Raw genomic sequence first — 18,628 nt, 5'->3', positions numbered from 1 at the left:
AAACAAAGAGAGAAAGGGGGACAGTGTGAAGGAGAGGTGTAGGAGAGTGTAGGAGAGAGAGAGAGGGACTGTAGGATTGAGACAGAGGCAGTGTGGAGCTGAGAGAGAGGGAGAACCTGATAGAGGTGTTAATGGTGGAAGGGATGAACACATATAGATGTTAATGTGCCGGGGAGGACCAGCACTAAAAGGGGCGTTAGCCTCAGAGGTGTTAATGCAGGGGAATCCTTGGGTCAAGACTCCCAAGCATCAGAGGATGCCAGAGAGGGGCTAAACTCCCCCTTGCTGTCTCTCTCAGTCAGAGGGGATGTCTCTGCATACCAAGATCCACATCTGGCATTCTAGAGCTTTCTTCACCGCCTGTATCAAAGTGTAGGAGCTCTGAAATACTCTTCTACTCCTACAGTCTACTATAAATCAGTTTCCTGTTGTGGTGTATCTCAAATTGGCCACACCTCCTAGCACCTGGTGTATAGCTGGGAGGAGCATCTATAGAGGTGACCGAAAGAATCCTAGCCAGTCCAAACTCAGCAGACCCCTAGCACAACAATGTCAAGTGTCAGCATGTGACAGAGAGAGAGAGAGAGAGAGAGATTGATTCCTCTTGACATTTTCTAATCCAGCAGTCTGTTTCCTTTTGTTGAACTGAGGACAGTGTTCTATGTTTATTTGAGACAGACTGGAGTGTAAATCCCGGGTGTAATTTTATACATGCATGTTCTGACCTACCTTGACCCCCACATGTGACATGGGGCCTTGCTTATAGCTTGAAATGATTGTCACAAAGGCCCATCAATCACTCCAATCATGCTCTTATAGCTGCTGACTGTGACTACAGTAATTAATGCTATTTGTCCTGTACAGTTGGGGAGGGGAACATCATTTTTGAAGGCCATTTTGTTTGGGTTTCATGCCAGCTTCTACCCTTAATGACTTAATAAACACAATCATTTATGCGATCTGTCTTGGCTAAATGTGATGATCAGTTACTGTTGACTCACCAGTAAACACATCACTGTTTTTGCATCCCTATAAGGAACATTCATTCGACTGTGATCTAATGGCAGAGTTCATCCAAAATCAATGTTAAAAATACAAAAAAATCTGTTTAATGTGATGTACTGCACATCTTAAATAAATTCGCCCTCATTAATCTGCGTCATATAACGACTGCCATTTCATAAAGTTCACAAGCATAGAGTGGTGATAGTGTGACCTGTACTGTAAGTATTTCATTTCCAGCATCCATTTTAAGTTACTATTAAATTATCACCAATGTTCAGCTTTGGATGTCTATGACTGATGCAGTCCCTTGATTTATTTGAAGAGCATAGACTCCCTAAGAACTCCCTGGCCTCCAGGATGTGAGTAATTCAAAACCACCTTCTTATTGATGATTGAATTACTCTACAGCATGCATTCAGATTTAGATTTTCATTAAAATACTGAGAATTGATATTGAATTTTCAGAAGTGTGTTCATGTGCTGCAGAATAATTTCATAGGCCATGTTTACCAAGAACTGTCACTCATATCCAAGACACCTATCTTGTTAGCCTCACTCTAAGAGCTCAATTTCCTGTAGTTTTTCTCCTGTAAATGTAAATGTATCTTCTCACGCCGCACTGCTGATAGATCTTGATTCCTCACCCGTGTGTCAGAGGAAGTCGGTTAAATGATCCAGCGGACTTTATGGGAGTTCCTGCTTCCTGTCAAGCGGCGCTTCATTTGAGCTGATACGTTTTCACTGGAGTAATGAAACATGATGCAACGTACGCTGTAGCATAGCGCGAATAATTAAAGTGTTAAGCAACAGCGCTGATTAATTTGGTTCGCAGTAAAAAAGAAAAAAACAGTTAATGTTTTGATAGTATGCAGTGCTCGTTCACTTAAAAAAAGCCTTTTTACCTCAATATGCAAAGCACAATAGCAACTTGTAGGCTTGCATCATCACTATAGTGTCCTCCATTGGTCCAGGGGGGAGAAATCTAGCAATCTCTTGCATCTTCCAACAAATGTGTGTAGTGGGTGTAGCCTGGCTAGTTAGTTAGTAAGGCCAAATAGGTGCAGGAAAAACTAAGTCCCTGTAGCAGGTTACCGTGACAACACTGTCTGGTGACTCGACCCTCAGGTTCAAAATAAGGATGTTTCCCTTCACTCGGGGCAATATCGCCTTTAGCTGACTCTTAACACAGTTGTCCTTTGAGCCTTTTGGCAGGTGCGAGGCATGGACTCGAATCTCACTGTGTGCAAGTGCTTCTCACTCGCCAAATGCATGATCAGCCAATCCATTAATTCCACACAGCAACTTGCCGACAGAGATACTGCTGGTAACGCAGCTACTGCGCTGGAAGACTGCAGGCTTCTGCTGGTAGATCACCGGCCCCTGATCCAGGACAGTCATTAGAGAACCATGAGGCTAGGAGTTACCCTGCAGACCCAAACCATCCCTCACTGGGCAACACTTTAATAAATCACACACCAACATGTGGATTCCTAGACACAGCTAGCACAATGAAGCACAATGATCTGGGCTTTAGGACCCATTGCAGGCACGAGAGCATCACCCGGCACCCAGACTGAGCAAGCACCACCACCACTACCATTTAAGAGTTGGTGCAAAATTCTCTTTTCCAGATCACATTACCCACAAAGTAATATATTGCCCAGCTGGGAGAGGATTTCTTAAAGGGATATTACTTTGGATGTAGAATTACAGGATCAGATATTCTGTCAGAACTCATGGAAGTATCTTTGACAAATATTCTATTAAAATTCATAGAGCTGAAGCCAACATTTGCCTTCATATCTTTTGAATGACATATCAGTATTTCCATAGAAACAACTATACTGTACTATACATCATTTTAATTCAAGTCACTGTATCACTTGCAGTCTAAAAATAATTTCTTCCCACATAATGCCATGGTGCCAATGAGTCATCTTAACAAAGGCAAACAGTACCAGCTCTTTAAAAAAGGAGCTACTCAAATGAGGCTTAGGTGATTGATTCATGCTTTCTGGAGCCCAATTCATAGCTAAAGCATACCATTGTGCCTATGACCAAATACACATTGGTGAGGGTGTCTTGGGTTTTGTATGGTTCATTGAATCATTTAAGAAAATGACAACCATGTTGATGTTCATGGCTATAAATGAAAAAAGTCTGGAAACATTCTGTTCAGGACACTGAAATATGCAAATTTCTATATTTTTTGAATGTTCTTGAAACTTCCTTTGTTTTGCAATGTGAGCATTCATAAAAAACATATGCTACAGGCTTTGGCCTGTAAATATGTAAAATTGTGTGACATTTATGGATGGCAATATAAAACACCTTGTGATTATGACAATAGTGAACTAAAGTTAACTTCAGTGGCTCAAGTGGACTTGTTTCACCGAACTGCCAACTTGTAACATTGTGAAACGGTAAGTTTGGGGTTCTGTTTTTCAAGTGCATTTCAAATTCTTAAGCAATATATTTATTTAGTAAACTGAATACATTATTATAATACTAAAATTCATTGTATTGTGACTTCAGAAATATTTGTCTCTTCAAACTGTTCTCAGAAAACAGCTGCACTTTGCCATTAGCCAAGTCAGCGGAACGAATATGGTGGAATTTCTGCAAGTATATTGTTCTCTTTTTTCTGGGAGGGCAGTTCAGATTTGCACCGTAAAAGCGTTTGGTTTACTGGAATAGAAGACCATTTGCCAGCTTCCTGGTTTTATTACAAAATGTCACCTCACTCTTGCACAGTCATACAGAAAAAACAGTAATACGCATGGCAGTGCACACAATTATTACCGGCTGCATCTCTGAATTCAAGTGAATTATTTAAATACACGGTGCGTTGGCAATATTGTTTTAACCCAATAACTCAAGGTTTTATTGAAAATATTTTGTTATGCATGTCTTCAGCGAAGCACGCATCGAAGGGAGAAGAGAGACGCTTCAGTGGAGCAGAGCAGTGAGTTATGGAGAGCGCTCGGAACCTGGGGTCTCTGGACTATTAACATCTGGAGACCTGAGGCATATTGCCTGCATTGAAACCCGACCTGAATGGTGAATAGAAATGCTGCCCAAACCTGCTTCCTTCCCGGCCACTCTGCTCCTGGAGAGCTCTGCTTTAGAATGCACCCCCACGATTGTGGCAGTTTATACCAATAAGGATTCGGTCAAGGAGCCTACCCTATCCCATTATACCTATTTCACTTTTTGAACGAAAAAGCACAGAACACACTCTGTTTTGTGTTTTCTTTTGTGCCTTTTTTTTTTTTTACCTTCTGTCGCAGGAGCTTTTAATGATTATGGGTTGTTACATCTTGTCTAAAGCATTTCTTTGCTGCAGTCAGGGTTGTCTTTCGAGATAACAGTGCCCCTGTCCACAGAACAGGAGTAGCCATCCAGTGCTTTGACGAGCGTGAAAAAGATGCTATCTGTATTTTGTAGCTTTCTCGGTTACCAGTTTAGAACAAAATCAAGCATTTAATGGAATGTTTGGAATTATGCTTGAGGTGAAATCGTCCACTTCCTTTGATGAACCACAAACTATGACTTACAGGGCTTACTGGCCACAGGCGATGACACAAGACCCTTTTTAGTGACTTTACGTTTGTGTGTTTCCCTTTTTTTGTCTACTACCTGTAGTTTCCCCCTATTGCTTTCTTGGTCAGGTATGCAAATGATATTTTTATGAATGTATTTTATTGGCAGTATGTGTTCTTATCCTTGTATGACTGTGTACTTTATGGCCCCCAATTTAAGCCCTAACAGTGGCAGCGATGAAAGCGTGCCAAGGGTTTCTCGCTGTTCACACAAAGTGGGAGAATTTAATTTCAATTATAAGCGCTGTTCACTGGAGAGAGTCACCGGGGAATGTTTTCCAAAATCAGAGGGCATGCTGGTTCCCAGCCATGGAATAATTACAGTTTTCATCGGGCTAGAGTGCTCTCGGCAGGATGGTCCGAGTTTTCCTTTTTTGGACAGGGAAGGTATTCCCCAGCAGAGTCGCTGTTGGCATCACATCACATCACAAATGGATTACATCATTTGCACATCCTTCCCATCTGTTGCGATGTGATTGGCTGACCTCACTAGTTATCATCTTCCATTATCAGATTTTATACTTAAAGCCATGACATCACAGAATTCTGCGGTGATGCTATACCGCAAGGATATTTTATGTGTTTTAATATGAAAATGGAAAGTAGTACTGACTATAGTGCTATTACCACAAACTGAAGCATACCATGTACAAAATGTCCCTTTCTACATTTGTACAGTAGGCATTTAATCTAAATGTTAAAGAATCATATTTATTTTCATGTGTCTTGCTAGAAAGGCCAGAACTATAGTTAACACACATCAGAATGTTACATTTCTTGGAGGATGTTGACACCCAACTATTTTTTTTTATTTGTTGCCGTTTTTAAGCCATGTCAGTCACTTTGATCTTATCAGTTGATCATACTGTTCGAAGTTGGAACATTTAATATGAATATAACATACTGATATAGATTAACTGTATCTTGCTTAGATAAATTGCCATTTTAATGAAATTTGCTTTGGTCTGGTAGGCTGTGGGGTGAGGGAGTGGGAGGCAGTGTAATAGAGTGTAAAAACTGTGTTGCTGTGCACATTTTCAGTTCGACCTTTAGACCATGCTTCATATTCTCAGTTGCAGCAAAAGGCTCAGACCTGATAGCTGGTAAACAACACTTCGCACCTTGCCTGAAATTCATATGAAATGCAGAGCTGCACACAAGCCACTCCGACACCAACCACTGAGGCGCGAGCGGAGCCGGAAATATCGCGGAATTTGTTAATTCCTCTTGCATTGCTCGTCTTCTCACAGTCCGTGGCCAAGCCACGTCCGTGTGAAAATGGCGTGCTGGAGTCGTCGGGGATTTACAGTTGTGTGTTCACCTTCTCTCGAGCTCACGCCTGTGGCAGCGGGTGAATTGGGAGTTCATTTGGCTGAGTGGCACACCGCAACCTCTCTGGTTACCGCTAGCGACACGCTAGGCTAACGGGGCACCTGCTCTTGTCTTTAAAGGACACGGTCGGTTGGGGAATAAGCAGGAGAAGTCTGCATTTCATGTGTGAGGCTGAATTTTACTGAGGGCAGAGAGAGGGGAGAGGAGAGACGGAGGAGAAGAGGGGTCGTACTGGGGGTTAGGCTTTCAGAGAGGAGAGGGGGGTCCTTGTTGGTGGCTCTTTTGGAGCTGAGTGGCACAGTGACCTTTGCGTACAGAGAAGGACGCAGGGAAGTCTTGAGTTGATCTGGCACAGAGTTCTGCCCCCTGGAAGGAACAGTCATGGTGGATACCCCCCAAACCCCCACCCCCAAGGCTCTATAGATAGACTGTGATACGGCCTTTAGCAGATGTCCCTCCTATGGATCACTTTGCGTCAGATTCACCAGATTCCTTGGCACACAGTCTAGGGGGAAGAGGAAAAAAACTGCCCTGTGACAGGGAATAGTGTGGTGCACTTACAGTGTAGAGGGGTGGATTTCAATGGGTTCACCTTATGCCTTGCTTCATACATCTTAATTTGACTGGACAAAATCCTGCTGGACACACAGTCATGCTCATGTGCACACAAACAAACAAACAAACACGGACAGAGGTACACACATACAAACACACACACACACACACACACACACTGCCTAGTTGTGCCACATTGGAGTCCTCATCTGCTCAACAGGTGTATGAATAGGCTTTACTTCATTTTAAAGAGGTGATACATTTGTGATGTCAAGATATTTAGGAGGCCACCAGCTTAATTGCATTTCCAAATGGCACAAGTAAATCTCTGCTTCATGAAGTATAAATGCATCTTCTTCAGCATTACATTGCTATTGTTCAATGTGTGCAGTTCATAACACAATTATGTTTTGTCATCTCATTACCGAGAGGATAGCACATACAGTAGTTATGCTATGCTAAGATCAGTTAGCCATTCACTTGCAAGTGTAGTTTATAACTATGACAGCCGTCATAAAGCATGCGATGTTCAGCCAGCAGCAGGGAATTTGTTTAGCCATGGAACCAGATATATATACATATATATATATATGTGTGTGTGTCAATATAACAGTAGTATAAACAGCTTTTACGATATTGAAAACCATCAAAACTTTAATTGGCTCTGACTAGTTTTGTGACACACTATATGTTTTTAATTTAGCAATTATATATTACAAAAGTGGAGAACGTTAGAGTTAAAATGAATATAAATATATATATTCATTTTAACTCTGATGTTCTCCACTTTTGTAAGTTACTCTGGGTAAGAGTATCTTCTAAATCTAAATGGTTGTCACATAATGTAATAGTTGGAGATACTGGAAGGCGTATTTTCATTACTAATTACCAAAGCAAATGTTGCTTCCATCTGCTGCCATTTATTGAGTTAGCACAATTAGCATGCAGCCCATAAAAGTTGAACCATGCCTTCGAGCAAATACAATGATTTGACAAAGGCAAAGCATCTCAATGTAAACTTTCAAGTCACAATGCTAAATCTTGTGGTGCTGAAGAAATCCCCCTTACACTAAATGCAGGAAAGAACACTATATTTCAGCTTAATGTTATTGAGTTGGAACTAATTTACCATGGGCTTCCTTTCTGATGTAGTCATCATATTTTGTTATGTACTAGAATAATGCTTATAATATACAACAAAATTAAGATATTTAAGGATTGTTTCAAAACGGTGATGTTTTCCCTTGCTAAAATCTTTCATTCACCTGTACTGAAACACAGTGCAATAGCCTAATGCACTTGACCTTCTACATCGACTGTATTTTTAATCTGATGACAAGGTCAGTCTAATTACACATGGACGGAAATGTTGTTTTAGATATGTAGTTGATGCACTACGCATTTATAGGAAATCAAGGTTGAATGTTAATACTAGTATTATGAAAACAAGTTCATTGATATTTTTCACATTCCAAAAATGCAGGTCTGTCAGTGAGTGGTAAATCATGATTTGGACTTCGGAAACGTATGCATCAAAGTTTACAAACTGTCAGGTGATTTTTTAGCGTCACCATGTTACCGTGAAGTGTCTATTTTCTAGACAGCATGAACTCAGCTAGCTGCTGCTTTAATGTTTCATATGGCCATATGGGAGATGTGTTCATTAACATAAAGCTGGAGTTGACAATGTCTCTAAGTAATGTTCGCTGTAAAAACACGCTGTTAAAAATCTAAGAGTAGTGAAGAGAATGGTCCAGTGTGAAGCGAGTCTGTTAATAGTCTCTTGAGGAGACAAAGCATGGCGCTGACTATTTAACTCTTCGCTGTCCCCTAACAGGATGATGAAGTGGTGCTGCAGTGTGTCGCCAGCATCCAGAAGGAGAACCGTAAGTTCTGCCTGTCAGCTGAGGGACTCGGCAATCGATTGTGCTTCCTGGAGCCCACCTCAGAAGCGAAGGTAAGAAAATTCTAGAAGAGTTTGCTCTTCACTGGAGAGGGGCAGGTTGAATGTCTGACCCAGAGCTGTGGGTGTGGCTTGGGTTTACAGCTCAATTTAGACTGGCAAAGAGCAGTTTCTCTCCACCTGTTCTTGTGTTGAACTCTCTGCCATCTGAGAAAAAAGTTTCTTGGATAAACAAGAAAAAGATTTCTTTTAAATGTTGCTCTTGCCATTTATATACATACACTAACATTCATACAGATTTCCAGATAATTGTCTCATACTGTGCTTACTACTCAATAGGTGTTTTGTGTTTTGTTTTATATAAATGTCATTGTAAAACAGTTCTTATTTGGCTTCAGAATCTTATATACAATGTACAGTGCAGTACATTCCCCTACAGAGTTATTGCCAAAGTTTTTGACATTTTCTGTTCTGTGCATGCTTATTAATTGAGGATTACTCAAATTCTATAAGGAAATAACTATTAAAAAGCTTGCCTGTTTCTTTAGGAATTTGAGTGTTGCCTTGAAGGTCAGCTCCTCTAATTAACTGCTGGGATATTAGAACAGGAGTTAATTGCTGTTGGCTAAATGTAGAAGTATGTAACTGTTGAATCTCGTTAAGTGCAATTGTAGGGGAGAGATTTAAAAGTAATGAGTGTTTTCTCATTATGTACTGCAATATGTAGAATTCTCACTGTCTTGTTGTTGAAACCTGTCTTTTCATGACAAGGAGGTGCTAAACGTGAAGAGAAACGGAGTAATGACCTGAATGAATAGACCTTTTGCCTTTTATTGTAAAAAAAATACCATTTGGTTATTCGTCCCTGCTTGGCTCAGCCCAAACCTGAAGTAAAACACAAGCCAGGCCATTGGGTCATGGTGGATTCAAGGTGGATAGCCGGGTCTGAAATGTCAGCTTGAAAACAGTCACTCACATGGCTTCACTCACATGGATGTCATTCAAACTCACTCACATGGATGTCATTCAGAAACCAAGATGTGAAAAACATGTGGCCACATACCATGTGACATGGGTTGATTTCTCCTGTGAGACTTACCACGGTGGCATCATTCGTTTTTTTAACGTGGTGCGGAAAGCAGGGGTGCGCCCTCCCCTGTGTGCTGTCTGCAGGGCTTTCTGGGAGTTAACAGGTGTTGACAGATCCTTTGGCTCAGAATGCTCCTGGCTCTATGCCTCCCAGTGAGGTCCAAGATTAGAGAAATTTTTAAGGCCTTTCCATTGGTGATATGGGAAAGTAGAACTCAGTAGAGTTGTCTGGTCAGTTTATAGCATTTATAAATCAACACTACTGATATTAGGGCTACTCACTCTGTGCTGGTATCTGTTTCAATTAATAATATTGAGCAATTGTAGTCTTTGAACACACAATGGCAGGAATTCTCCCACTTCCATCATATAAATGATCATATACTGTAATCATATAAATTATAATGCAGTCACATTTTCGATGTAGATGACTAAAATATTTTAAGAAAACAGCAGATGTAATTCACTCCAGAAAATAAAAGGCACTGAGGCCTACTTGTCAGCATATCACCGCTTGGCACGTTGAAGGATGGTGTGGACGGTATGAGGGATACTGGGGAGATCACCCAGCCTACTGTGGCTATTCCATAATCCATCGCGAACTGCCAGTTGACCTTATTGACATCCCAACCCCCCACCCCCACCCCCGCCATCTCTAGGGAGATTACATCCACCAGTAATTTGTAGCATTCCCATCGAGCACTCATCACAGTGCTCCCCCACTGGTAATAAAATAAGCTGTCAGCAGACAAGTGGCCATAAAGCTGTCTCCTGGTTGTCGTAGCCACTCTGGGGGAGGACCAAAACTCACTGCCCTACCATACTCACCCCGACCAACACTCACTGCCCTACCATACTCGCCCTGACCAAAACTCACTGCCCTACCATACTCACCCCGACCAACACTCACTGCCCTACCATACTTGCCCTGACCAAAACTCACTGCCCTACCATACTCACACCGACCAACACTCACTGCCCTACCATACTCACCCCGACCAACACTCACTGCCCTACCATACTCACCCCGACCAACACTCACTGCCCTACCATACTCACCCCGACCAACACTCACTGCCCTACCATACTCACCCCGACCAACACTCACTGCCCTACCATACTCACCCTGACCCACTCACACTCACACTGCCATACTCCCCCTGACCCACTCACCCTCACACTGCCATACTCACCATGACCCACTCACACTACCATACTCACCCTGACCCACTCACACTCACACTGCCATACTCACCCTGACCCACTCACACTGCCATACTCACCCTGACCCACTCACCCTCAGACTGCCATACTCACCCTGACCCACTCACACTCACACTTCCATACTCACCCTGACCCACTCACCCTCAGACTGCCATACTCACCCTGACCCACTCACTCTCACACTGCCATACTCACCCTGACCCACTCACTCTCACACTGCCATACTAACCCTTACCCACTCACACTTACACTGCCATACTCACCCTGATCCACTCACACTGCATTGTTCACCTTGGCCAGCTCCCTATCTGACCAAGTATTGTTATATATTCAATATGTTCACATTGATCATCAGTGTCATTTTAGTTATAAAAACAAAATTGTTTATTCTTTTTTATTTATAATTGTTTTCACTAGAGAACATTTGAAAGGGTCAAGTGGCATTGGTACATACGCATGTCATGCAGACTGGAGTTGTCTTTTGAGTTTGCCTGGAATTTTTGTATTGTGTGAATTCTCACACTAATGGCTATCTGTTAGGGAGACATACAGTATAAGTGCATTGTTTATTGGCACTGGGGCTCTGACCATACTATAATCAATACAATTATATGATTTACAACAGTATTATAAATAGTGTAATGAATAATTGCTAATAACTTGTTAATTTAAGGAGAGTATGGAAATTTGGATAAATCTAGTTGATTCTTGCCTGATACCGCTTTGCAGATGTGTTTAGCACCTAATAGTTTTGACTGTGTTGCTGTTATTGCTGTTGAAATTACAGAATATATTTGGACTGCACTGTAGCTAACATGCAGCTTTGACTGTATTGTAGTTGCTGCTGTTGAAATAGTCACCCTGCAGGTTTCACAGAGTCTCATATGGAAAAGCTGACATTTGTGGCAATGCCCTCAGTTCTGCAGGAGGTCATTTTGTTCTGCAGTCAAATGTCACTGGCCCAGGTTGGTTTGTAGTATTTGCTGTAAACATCACAACAAGCTGAATTCCCCTTTCCTTTACACAAAATCAACCCTTTTTTTCCAAACATCCTGACTTCCAGAGCATTCACATATAAAAGAACAGTGCATAATGCAAAGTAGTTTATGATATACTATAAAAACAGTTTAATTACTACCTAAAAGGTAACTATAATACTATACTGAGCATGTAATGGTTGTTTTCCAGTGAATCATGACTCGTTACTTGTAGATGAGCCACAGAGTATCAGTCAGACTTTGCAGTTTCGGGGGGAAACAAAAATAACCTTCAGCATGCGACTGTACTAGTTGGTGTGACATGGGGGATGGGCTGTACAATGCCTGAACCTCTAAGGATGAAATCACATCTGTTGCCTCTCTGCTCTTTTTCTCTCCCTTTTCCCTGCAGTATGTACCTCCGGACCTGTGCATCTGTAACTTTGTGCTGGAGCAGTCCCTCTCTGTCCGGGCCCTACAAGAGATGCTGGCAAGCACGGGGTACAACAGCGAGGGGGTGAGTAGTATTGGGGTCACCTCCACCAAATCAACAGTTCTAAACACCTGCCCAGCAGCAACCAACAGGCAAGACCTGATTTGTGTCTTTTCGGTAAATGCTTTTGCAAAAGCCTTTGCAACTTGATGTGTCTGAGAGAAGACGTTGTATCTGGATACTTGTGGTGGCCATTTTAGCTGTCCTGTCCACTGCTGATGAGAAACACAGCTGCTGGAACTTAAGGTCCCCTACAGTAACCGATAGGGGCACATTCCTGCTCTTTCAAACAAGCCAACAGGCAGAGAACTGAGATAGGACCAACTGAACTGCACTCCAAAGTCTCACACAGTGTAGAGAAATGAAATGAATATAACACTGTTGTCAAATGGGTTTACTAAGTGCATATGATGCACATTTTTATAGTAAAATAAGGTTAAACAATAATGCCTTGCAATAAATATCCCACTGCTTGTCATAAAAGGCTGAAGAATGAACCATAAAGAATGTGAATTTAATCCACAACAGTACTGTAAAAACTTGATTTTGTCTTTATTTTCCTTGGTTATAAATATTTCTTATTAGCTAACATATTATAAAAATGCTTTTCTAAGCACATAAGTTAGAGTTCTATTTCTAAAATAACATATCACTTGCAGCTACTGTAATTCATAAGGACAGGCCATGCATTGTCTTAATTATTCCTTCCTTTCTTGAGTGCTCGGGCCTCCGATGTTTTACGCACCTTATTTACATCCCATAGCTCCATTGACAAGCTTGTAAAGATATTGTTTCGATTGTAGCGCAGGTTGGCATGTTTACTGCTTGCGGTGAATGCGCAGGCTGTAGAGAACCTTTGACATCACTGCTATAGTACTTTAATCACTTACAACAGAACATTGATTAGAAGTGATTACCTTTCATTGAATACTGTATGGTTGCATGTGGTGTTTTTCTTAAAAGAAAATAATTTTTTTTGTTTAAATCAGTAAGGAAAGGTCTGGGTGAAGCCTGTTGTTAAGTTAAAACCAATCTGGCTTTGTATTCTAGCTTTGGAAAAATTGATAGACATTTCACGTAATTTAATTTCTTGCTGTAACCAATATCAGCGCTTGCTGGTGTTCGTCTTCGTCTGTATACCTTTACCCTGTAAGAACGGAAAGAGCTTTCTATTAGGATTTATTTTTTGTAGCAGTGAGACTGCAGGCCATATTCATGAAACCACTCTGAGTACGAGTGCTGATTTAGGATCAGTTTTCCCTGGTGCATAACCTAACCTTATCTGGACAAAATTGAACCCAGATCAGCACTCCCACTTTAAAATCCTTTAAATGGATATGGGCCTGGGCGTTGAAACATTGAAAGCTTGGTCAGCTTGTGACTGTAGAGTCGTCTTATTGCTGCAACATCCTCTGTGATTTGAGCTTGGAAGGATGCGCGCTAGTTCATGCCCGCGCCAAAACATGTGCAGCCAGCCAGCTGGTGGTTATTTTCGCTCTCCAGCCCACTCGCTCAGCTGCGCGATCATCGTCGCGGCTGGGGTTGTCGTACGACGCGGCTGGAAATACCCTGTCAACCTGAACAACGTTGTGGAAGCTTTCCTGCGGCCCCGGATGGAACTCTGCGTGATCTTCCTTCAGGGCCTCACTTCCTGTTATCATTCATTATCGTTATTCTGCATGTCGAGGGACTCATCCCCAGATCCTCCTTAGGAACATTATCTGACCAGGAGAGAAGCCTGTAACGTGATAACGTTGCAGGAACCAATAGCAGTGTCACTAGAGCGCCTTGTGGTTCCTCTTTTATTCCCTCGTTTTCTCCTTACCCTTTAGTTTCAGACCTTTTCAAATTTCAAGGGTGTAGTGTGGAGGGAGGGACACGCTTCAGAACCTGCTTTGAATCCAATATCAACATACTGCTGCTGAGCTGAGCTGGACCTCTGCCACGGCTGTCGACCAAGAGATAATAGGATCTCCCTCTAGAGCTAGAACAGATTGCAGTACTGCAGTCTCATTATGTTTTCCTTTGTTCCATGGATCACAGTCTTAAATCTGCCTGCTTTTTTTTTTTAAGTTGAAAATTCAGCATTAGGGAGACATTTGAGAGATCTCACAGAGAAGCCCTGACTGAAATGAAGGCAGAGGGAAGGCCTTTTCATGGAGCAGTATTACATTTTTGGCTGACTGCACGACGAAAGGTCATGGTTTTGCATGTCATCTATCAGTGCGTCAGCAGACTTGAATTATGTCACACCGTGTATCTCAGGAGCAGCTGAGTATAAGATATTTTTTCTTTCTTTTGATCAAACAATTTTTAGCGCAGTGACAGCCTAAGCTGTAGAGTGGCTGAGAGGTCAGTTTTATGTTCAATATAGGACCCCTGTTCTGCCACTGAAGTTACATCTATTTAACAATAAACATGTAAAACAGCTGAATGTAGTTGAGGAGTGGGATGTGTTTGTTGGTTGATACATCCTAAAAGGAATGCATCAGCTTTTCAGCTTTTCGTTGACTTCATTCTTTTCTTTTTCATTCATACAACTCCTCCTCTGCAGCTTCTCTCCCTCAATTAGAAAATGAACAGCACGTCTGGTGTTGACCTGACGCTGCCTAAAGCCCTAGCCACCATCTCCTAGCTATGGACATTCAGAAATTATATATATATTGCCTGATGATAGATGCATTGTTAAGTTTAGTATTTACAATTTTTGCATTTTAATACAATCTTTTTGCTATTTTTCTTGTTTTAATGCCTTCTAGAGGTTCATAAAGAAGGTAAGTACTCATATACAAACAAGAGTGGGAAGCCTAACAACACTGCTAAACCAAAATGTATTTAACCGGCATTTCACTCAACTGTGTATTTTACTTTGCTGAATGATTTCACAATTATTGTTAAGATATTAATTAAGATATTGTCAATCACTGAACTTAAAATTTTCCCCTATGTTCATGACTGAAAGTATTTACTCACCTGTGGCACTAATGGGAGTGTAACCGGAAATCCCTCTAAGCCAATGTGGGTGTCGGCTTTTGTTTTGTTAGGCTTTTGTAACACACCTGATTCTACTATTCAAGATGCTTAGCCAAGACTCTAATGGCTGATTAGTAGAATCAGGTGTGTTACTGGTTTCTTGGTTGAAACAGCCGACACCCACACTGGCCCTTCCTGGATAAGATCGGGGACCCCTTGCTCTAAAACATGAAAGCCCCTAATCAAGAAAAATGAACAGCTTGGTAAAATTATGGGATTGCAATTGTGGTTGGAGTAAAAATCAGCATACACAGGGACCCCCAGGACTGAGTTTGAAAACCACTTCTCTAAGCAGCCAAGAAATTATGCAGTAAGGGTCTCTAACGTGATGGCCCCTGTTGCCGTGGCCGCAGCCAGAGTGACACGACGCGGCCCGCACTCTCGGTGGAATTCTAACATCAGCACGGTGCCTCCGCAGGCGGCGCAGGGGGGCGGACACCGGACACTGCTGTACGGTCACGCCATCCTCCTACGGCATTCTTTCAGCGGAATGGTGAGCGCGCGCAACAGCCATTAATCCTGACCAGGACCGATGCTATCGCTGTCCTGCCACTGCCTTAATGACTATCACGGATGCTGAACATTATACAGTACCACACCACTTCAAGGCTTTCCACCTCTGCGTTGTAAACTGTGTTTCTCACTACTTCAGAAGTACCTCAGTCAAAATATGTGTTTACAACAGGACATTTTGGATTATAGTGTGTCCAGCACAGTAGTCAATAACCACCAGCTAGTAAAAATAAATATTCAGAAACTGCATTGAGTTGACATATTTTGGTGAATCATATGCTAATAATTGCTGTAAGGATTCATGCTCTCACAGGCTATAAATGTTACATTTGTTACATTTTTTAATTATGTCACTTGTGTTTGGCAGTACCTGACCTGTTTGAAGACATCACGGTCCTTGACAGACAAGCTGTCCTTTGATGTAGGACTGCAGGAGGATTCCACAGGTAATACACAGCCACATAGTTTATCATCTTTCCTTCTGTCTGGTCTGATCAGCAGTGTCGCATGGTATTTACGCATGGCGGTATGCACACCTGTCTGTGTGATGTCACATCTGCATAGGTGAGGCCTGTTGGTGGACCATTCAGCCCGCCTCTAAGCAAAGGTCAGAGGGAGAGAAGGTACGCATTGGGGATGACGTCATCCTGGTCAGCGTGTCTTCTGAGAGGTACCTGGTGAGTAGGCCGAACCTCCTGCAGGCTTAGAACACAGGCAGTACTAAATAAACCAGCACATTCCCTGCACCATTATCACAGCGGAGACATAGCTCATTGTGAAACAGAGCCCGTCCTTTCTTGTTTTGCTCAGAGGGCATTTGATTTGCTCCCAACTAATTTTCTACCGCGCTGTGGAATTCACCGTCCTAACTTCAGGGAGATAATGGAAATAGTTTTCTGAAAACTAATAAAACTGTGCTGTGAAAAGTAATTGTCCCCTTCCTGATTTGCTCTATTAATGCACATTTGTCTCACTGAATGGTTTTAGGTGTTTAGACTTAAGTGTAATATCAGACAAAGGGAAACGGAGTAGACACAAAACATTTTTTAAATTATCATTTCATTTATTTAATGAAAAAAGTTATCAAACACCCATTTCACCCATGTGAAAAAATAATTGTTCCCTTAGTTACTCAATCAACCAATTAACCAAATTCAATTGGTAATTAGAACACAGCCAGGCTTGTTTTCAGCCAAGCCTGTTTAATCTAAACCTCACTCATACTGAACCTTACCAGCAGAGTGAAGTAGTGACCACAAAGTTTCTACAAGCACACTAGGCTATGATCAAAGGAAATTGATCATAGCGTAGAGAAAAAATGTAGTTGAAATATATCAGTCTGGAAAGGGTTACAAAGCCATCTCTAAGGCTCTGGGACTCCACTGAACCACAATGGAGAACACTTGAATTCAACAGTGGTGAATCTTCCCAGTAGTGGCCTGCCTGCCAAAATTTCTCTAAAAAAAAACAAAACAAAAACTCATCCAGGAAGTCTCAAAATAATCCAGAAGAACATTCAATGTAGGGATGCTTTGCTTCCAAAGGACCTGGACGACTTTCCTTTATTGAAGGATCCATGAATTCTGCTCTGAACCAGACACTACTTAAGGAGAATGTCCAGTCATCTGTCCATAAGCTGAAGCTGAAACCCAACTGGGTTACATAGAAAGACAATGGTCCAAAACACAAAAGCAAGTCCACTTTTAAATGGCTGAAAAGAAATACATTTTAAGTTTTGGAGTGGCTTAATGATTAATGCCCAATAGAGATGGTGTGGCAGGACCTGAAACTAGCAGTTCATGCTTGAAAACTTACCAATGTGTCTCAATTAAATCAATTCTGCAAAAAAAGAGTGGGCTAAAATTCCTTCACAGTGATGTGAAAAACTGATATCAAATTATAGGAAGCTTTCAGTTGCAGTTATCGCTGCTAAAGGTGGTGCAACCAGTTTTTAATTTTAAGGGAACAATTAGTTTTCACATTACTTTTTTCATTAAATACATGTTTTGTGTTTACCCATGATTCCATTATCTAATATTACATTTTGTCTAGAGATCTGAAACCATTCAGTGTGACAAATATACAATAAAAGAGGAAGGTGGTAAATACTTTTTCACGACACTGTAAGCGCTTGAGAATAAAGGCGGTACACAAAGTACAGCTCCGTAACACAGACTATATTTTACACCATTACAGGGACTTAACACCTACCTCTGGCTCGCATTCAGGCTTGTTAAAGGTCTAATTGGCCTGCTCAGCGGCCATAATACTATAAGACTAAAGGGCTATCTTAACAAGTACAGCAATGAGCTAAATTGGTGATTGTAAGTACCAAGGATAGTCTGTCTTTGTATTTCAGTGCATGTAAATGATTTTTAATATCCTCTGAGAATGATAATGCCATGTTTACCATGGGGAAGGATGTTCGTAGTAACAAGTAAGCTGTTATATTTAATAAATAAGTCTAGCTACTTATCCTAAAATTAATTTTAGTATTTTAAAAAACCAAACAATAATTCTTGACTAATAAAATCTATAGAACATATATATTTATATTTTAAAAGTATTATTTATATAGGTTTTGTTAAAAACACAAAATTACCTTAGTCTGTGTAAATTATACATGCCATAAACCATTCATATTAGTATTATAAAGATTATTTACATACTGTCTTCTGCACTGCACTTGCACATAGCTTATTTTAAACTTAAACTAAATTTTGAATGGCTTTCACCTGGTTTTTTGTATAATATTTGCCCTGGTCATTTCATCTAGTATACGTTCCAGCAAAAAAATGTTTTAGAAAGACAAATACCTGACTCGCAATTTCACAATCAGCCATTAGCACATCTGCAGGATATTCCTGTTCCTATTCAAAAGACCCAAAAGATCAAATCCTTC

General features: G+C 41.2%; 1 protein-coding gene across 3 annotated transcripts in view; it reads left to right on the top strand.

Annotated features, from left to right (window-relative positions):
* The window catches only part of LOC118229820 (ryanodine receptor 3-like), a 90,572-nt gene that overhangs the window by 9,769 nt on the left and 62,175 nt on the right, over positions 1 to 18,628 (top strand). For 2 of the 3 annotated variants that reach the window (XM_035422247.1, XM_035422246.1), the window contains exons 2-6: positions 8,332 to 8,451; positions 12,100 to 12,204; positions 15,632 to 15,706; positions 16,094 to 16,172; positions 16,291 to 16,403. In XM_035422247.1, the coding sequence (XP_035278138.1) occupies positions 8,332 to 8,451; positions 12,100 to 12,204; positions 15,632 to 15,706; positions 16,094 to 16,172; positions 16,291 to 16,403 (492 nt within the window). Of the gene's footprint in view, positions 1 to 8,331; positions 8,452 to 12,099; positions 12,205 to 14,939; positions 14,955 to 15,631; positions 15,707 to 16,093; positions 16,173 to 16,290; positions 16,404 to 18,628 lie in introns of all 3 variants that reach the window. The other variant, XM_035422245.1, reaches the window with a different exon arrangement.

The sequence above is a fragment of the Anguilla anguilla genome, chromosome 6 (genome assembly GCF_013347855.1).
Source record: "Anguilla anguilla isolate fAngAng1 chromosome 6, fAngAng1.pri, whole genome shotgun sequence".
Taxonomy (NCBI): Eukaryota; Metazoa; Chordata; class Actinopteri; order Anguilliformes; family Anguillidae; genus Anguilla; species Anguilla anguilla.
Note: the sequence above shows the minus strand (reverse complement) of the source record. Positions and strands in the feature narration are given on the sequence as shown.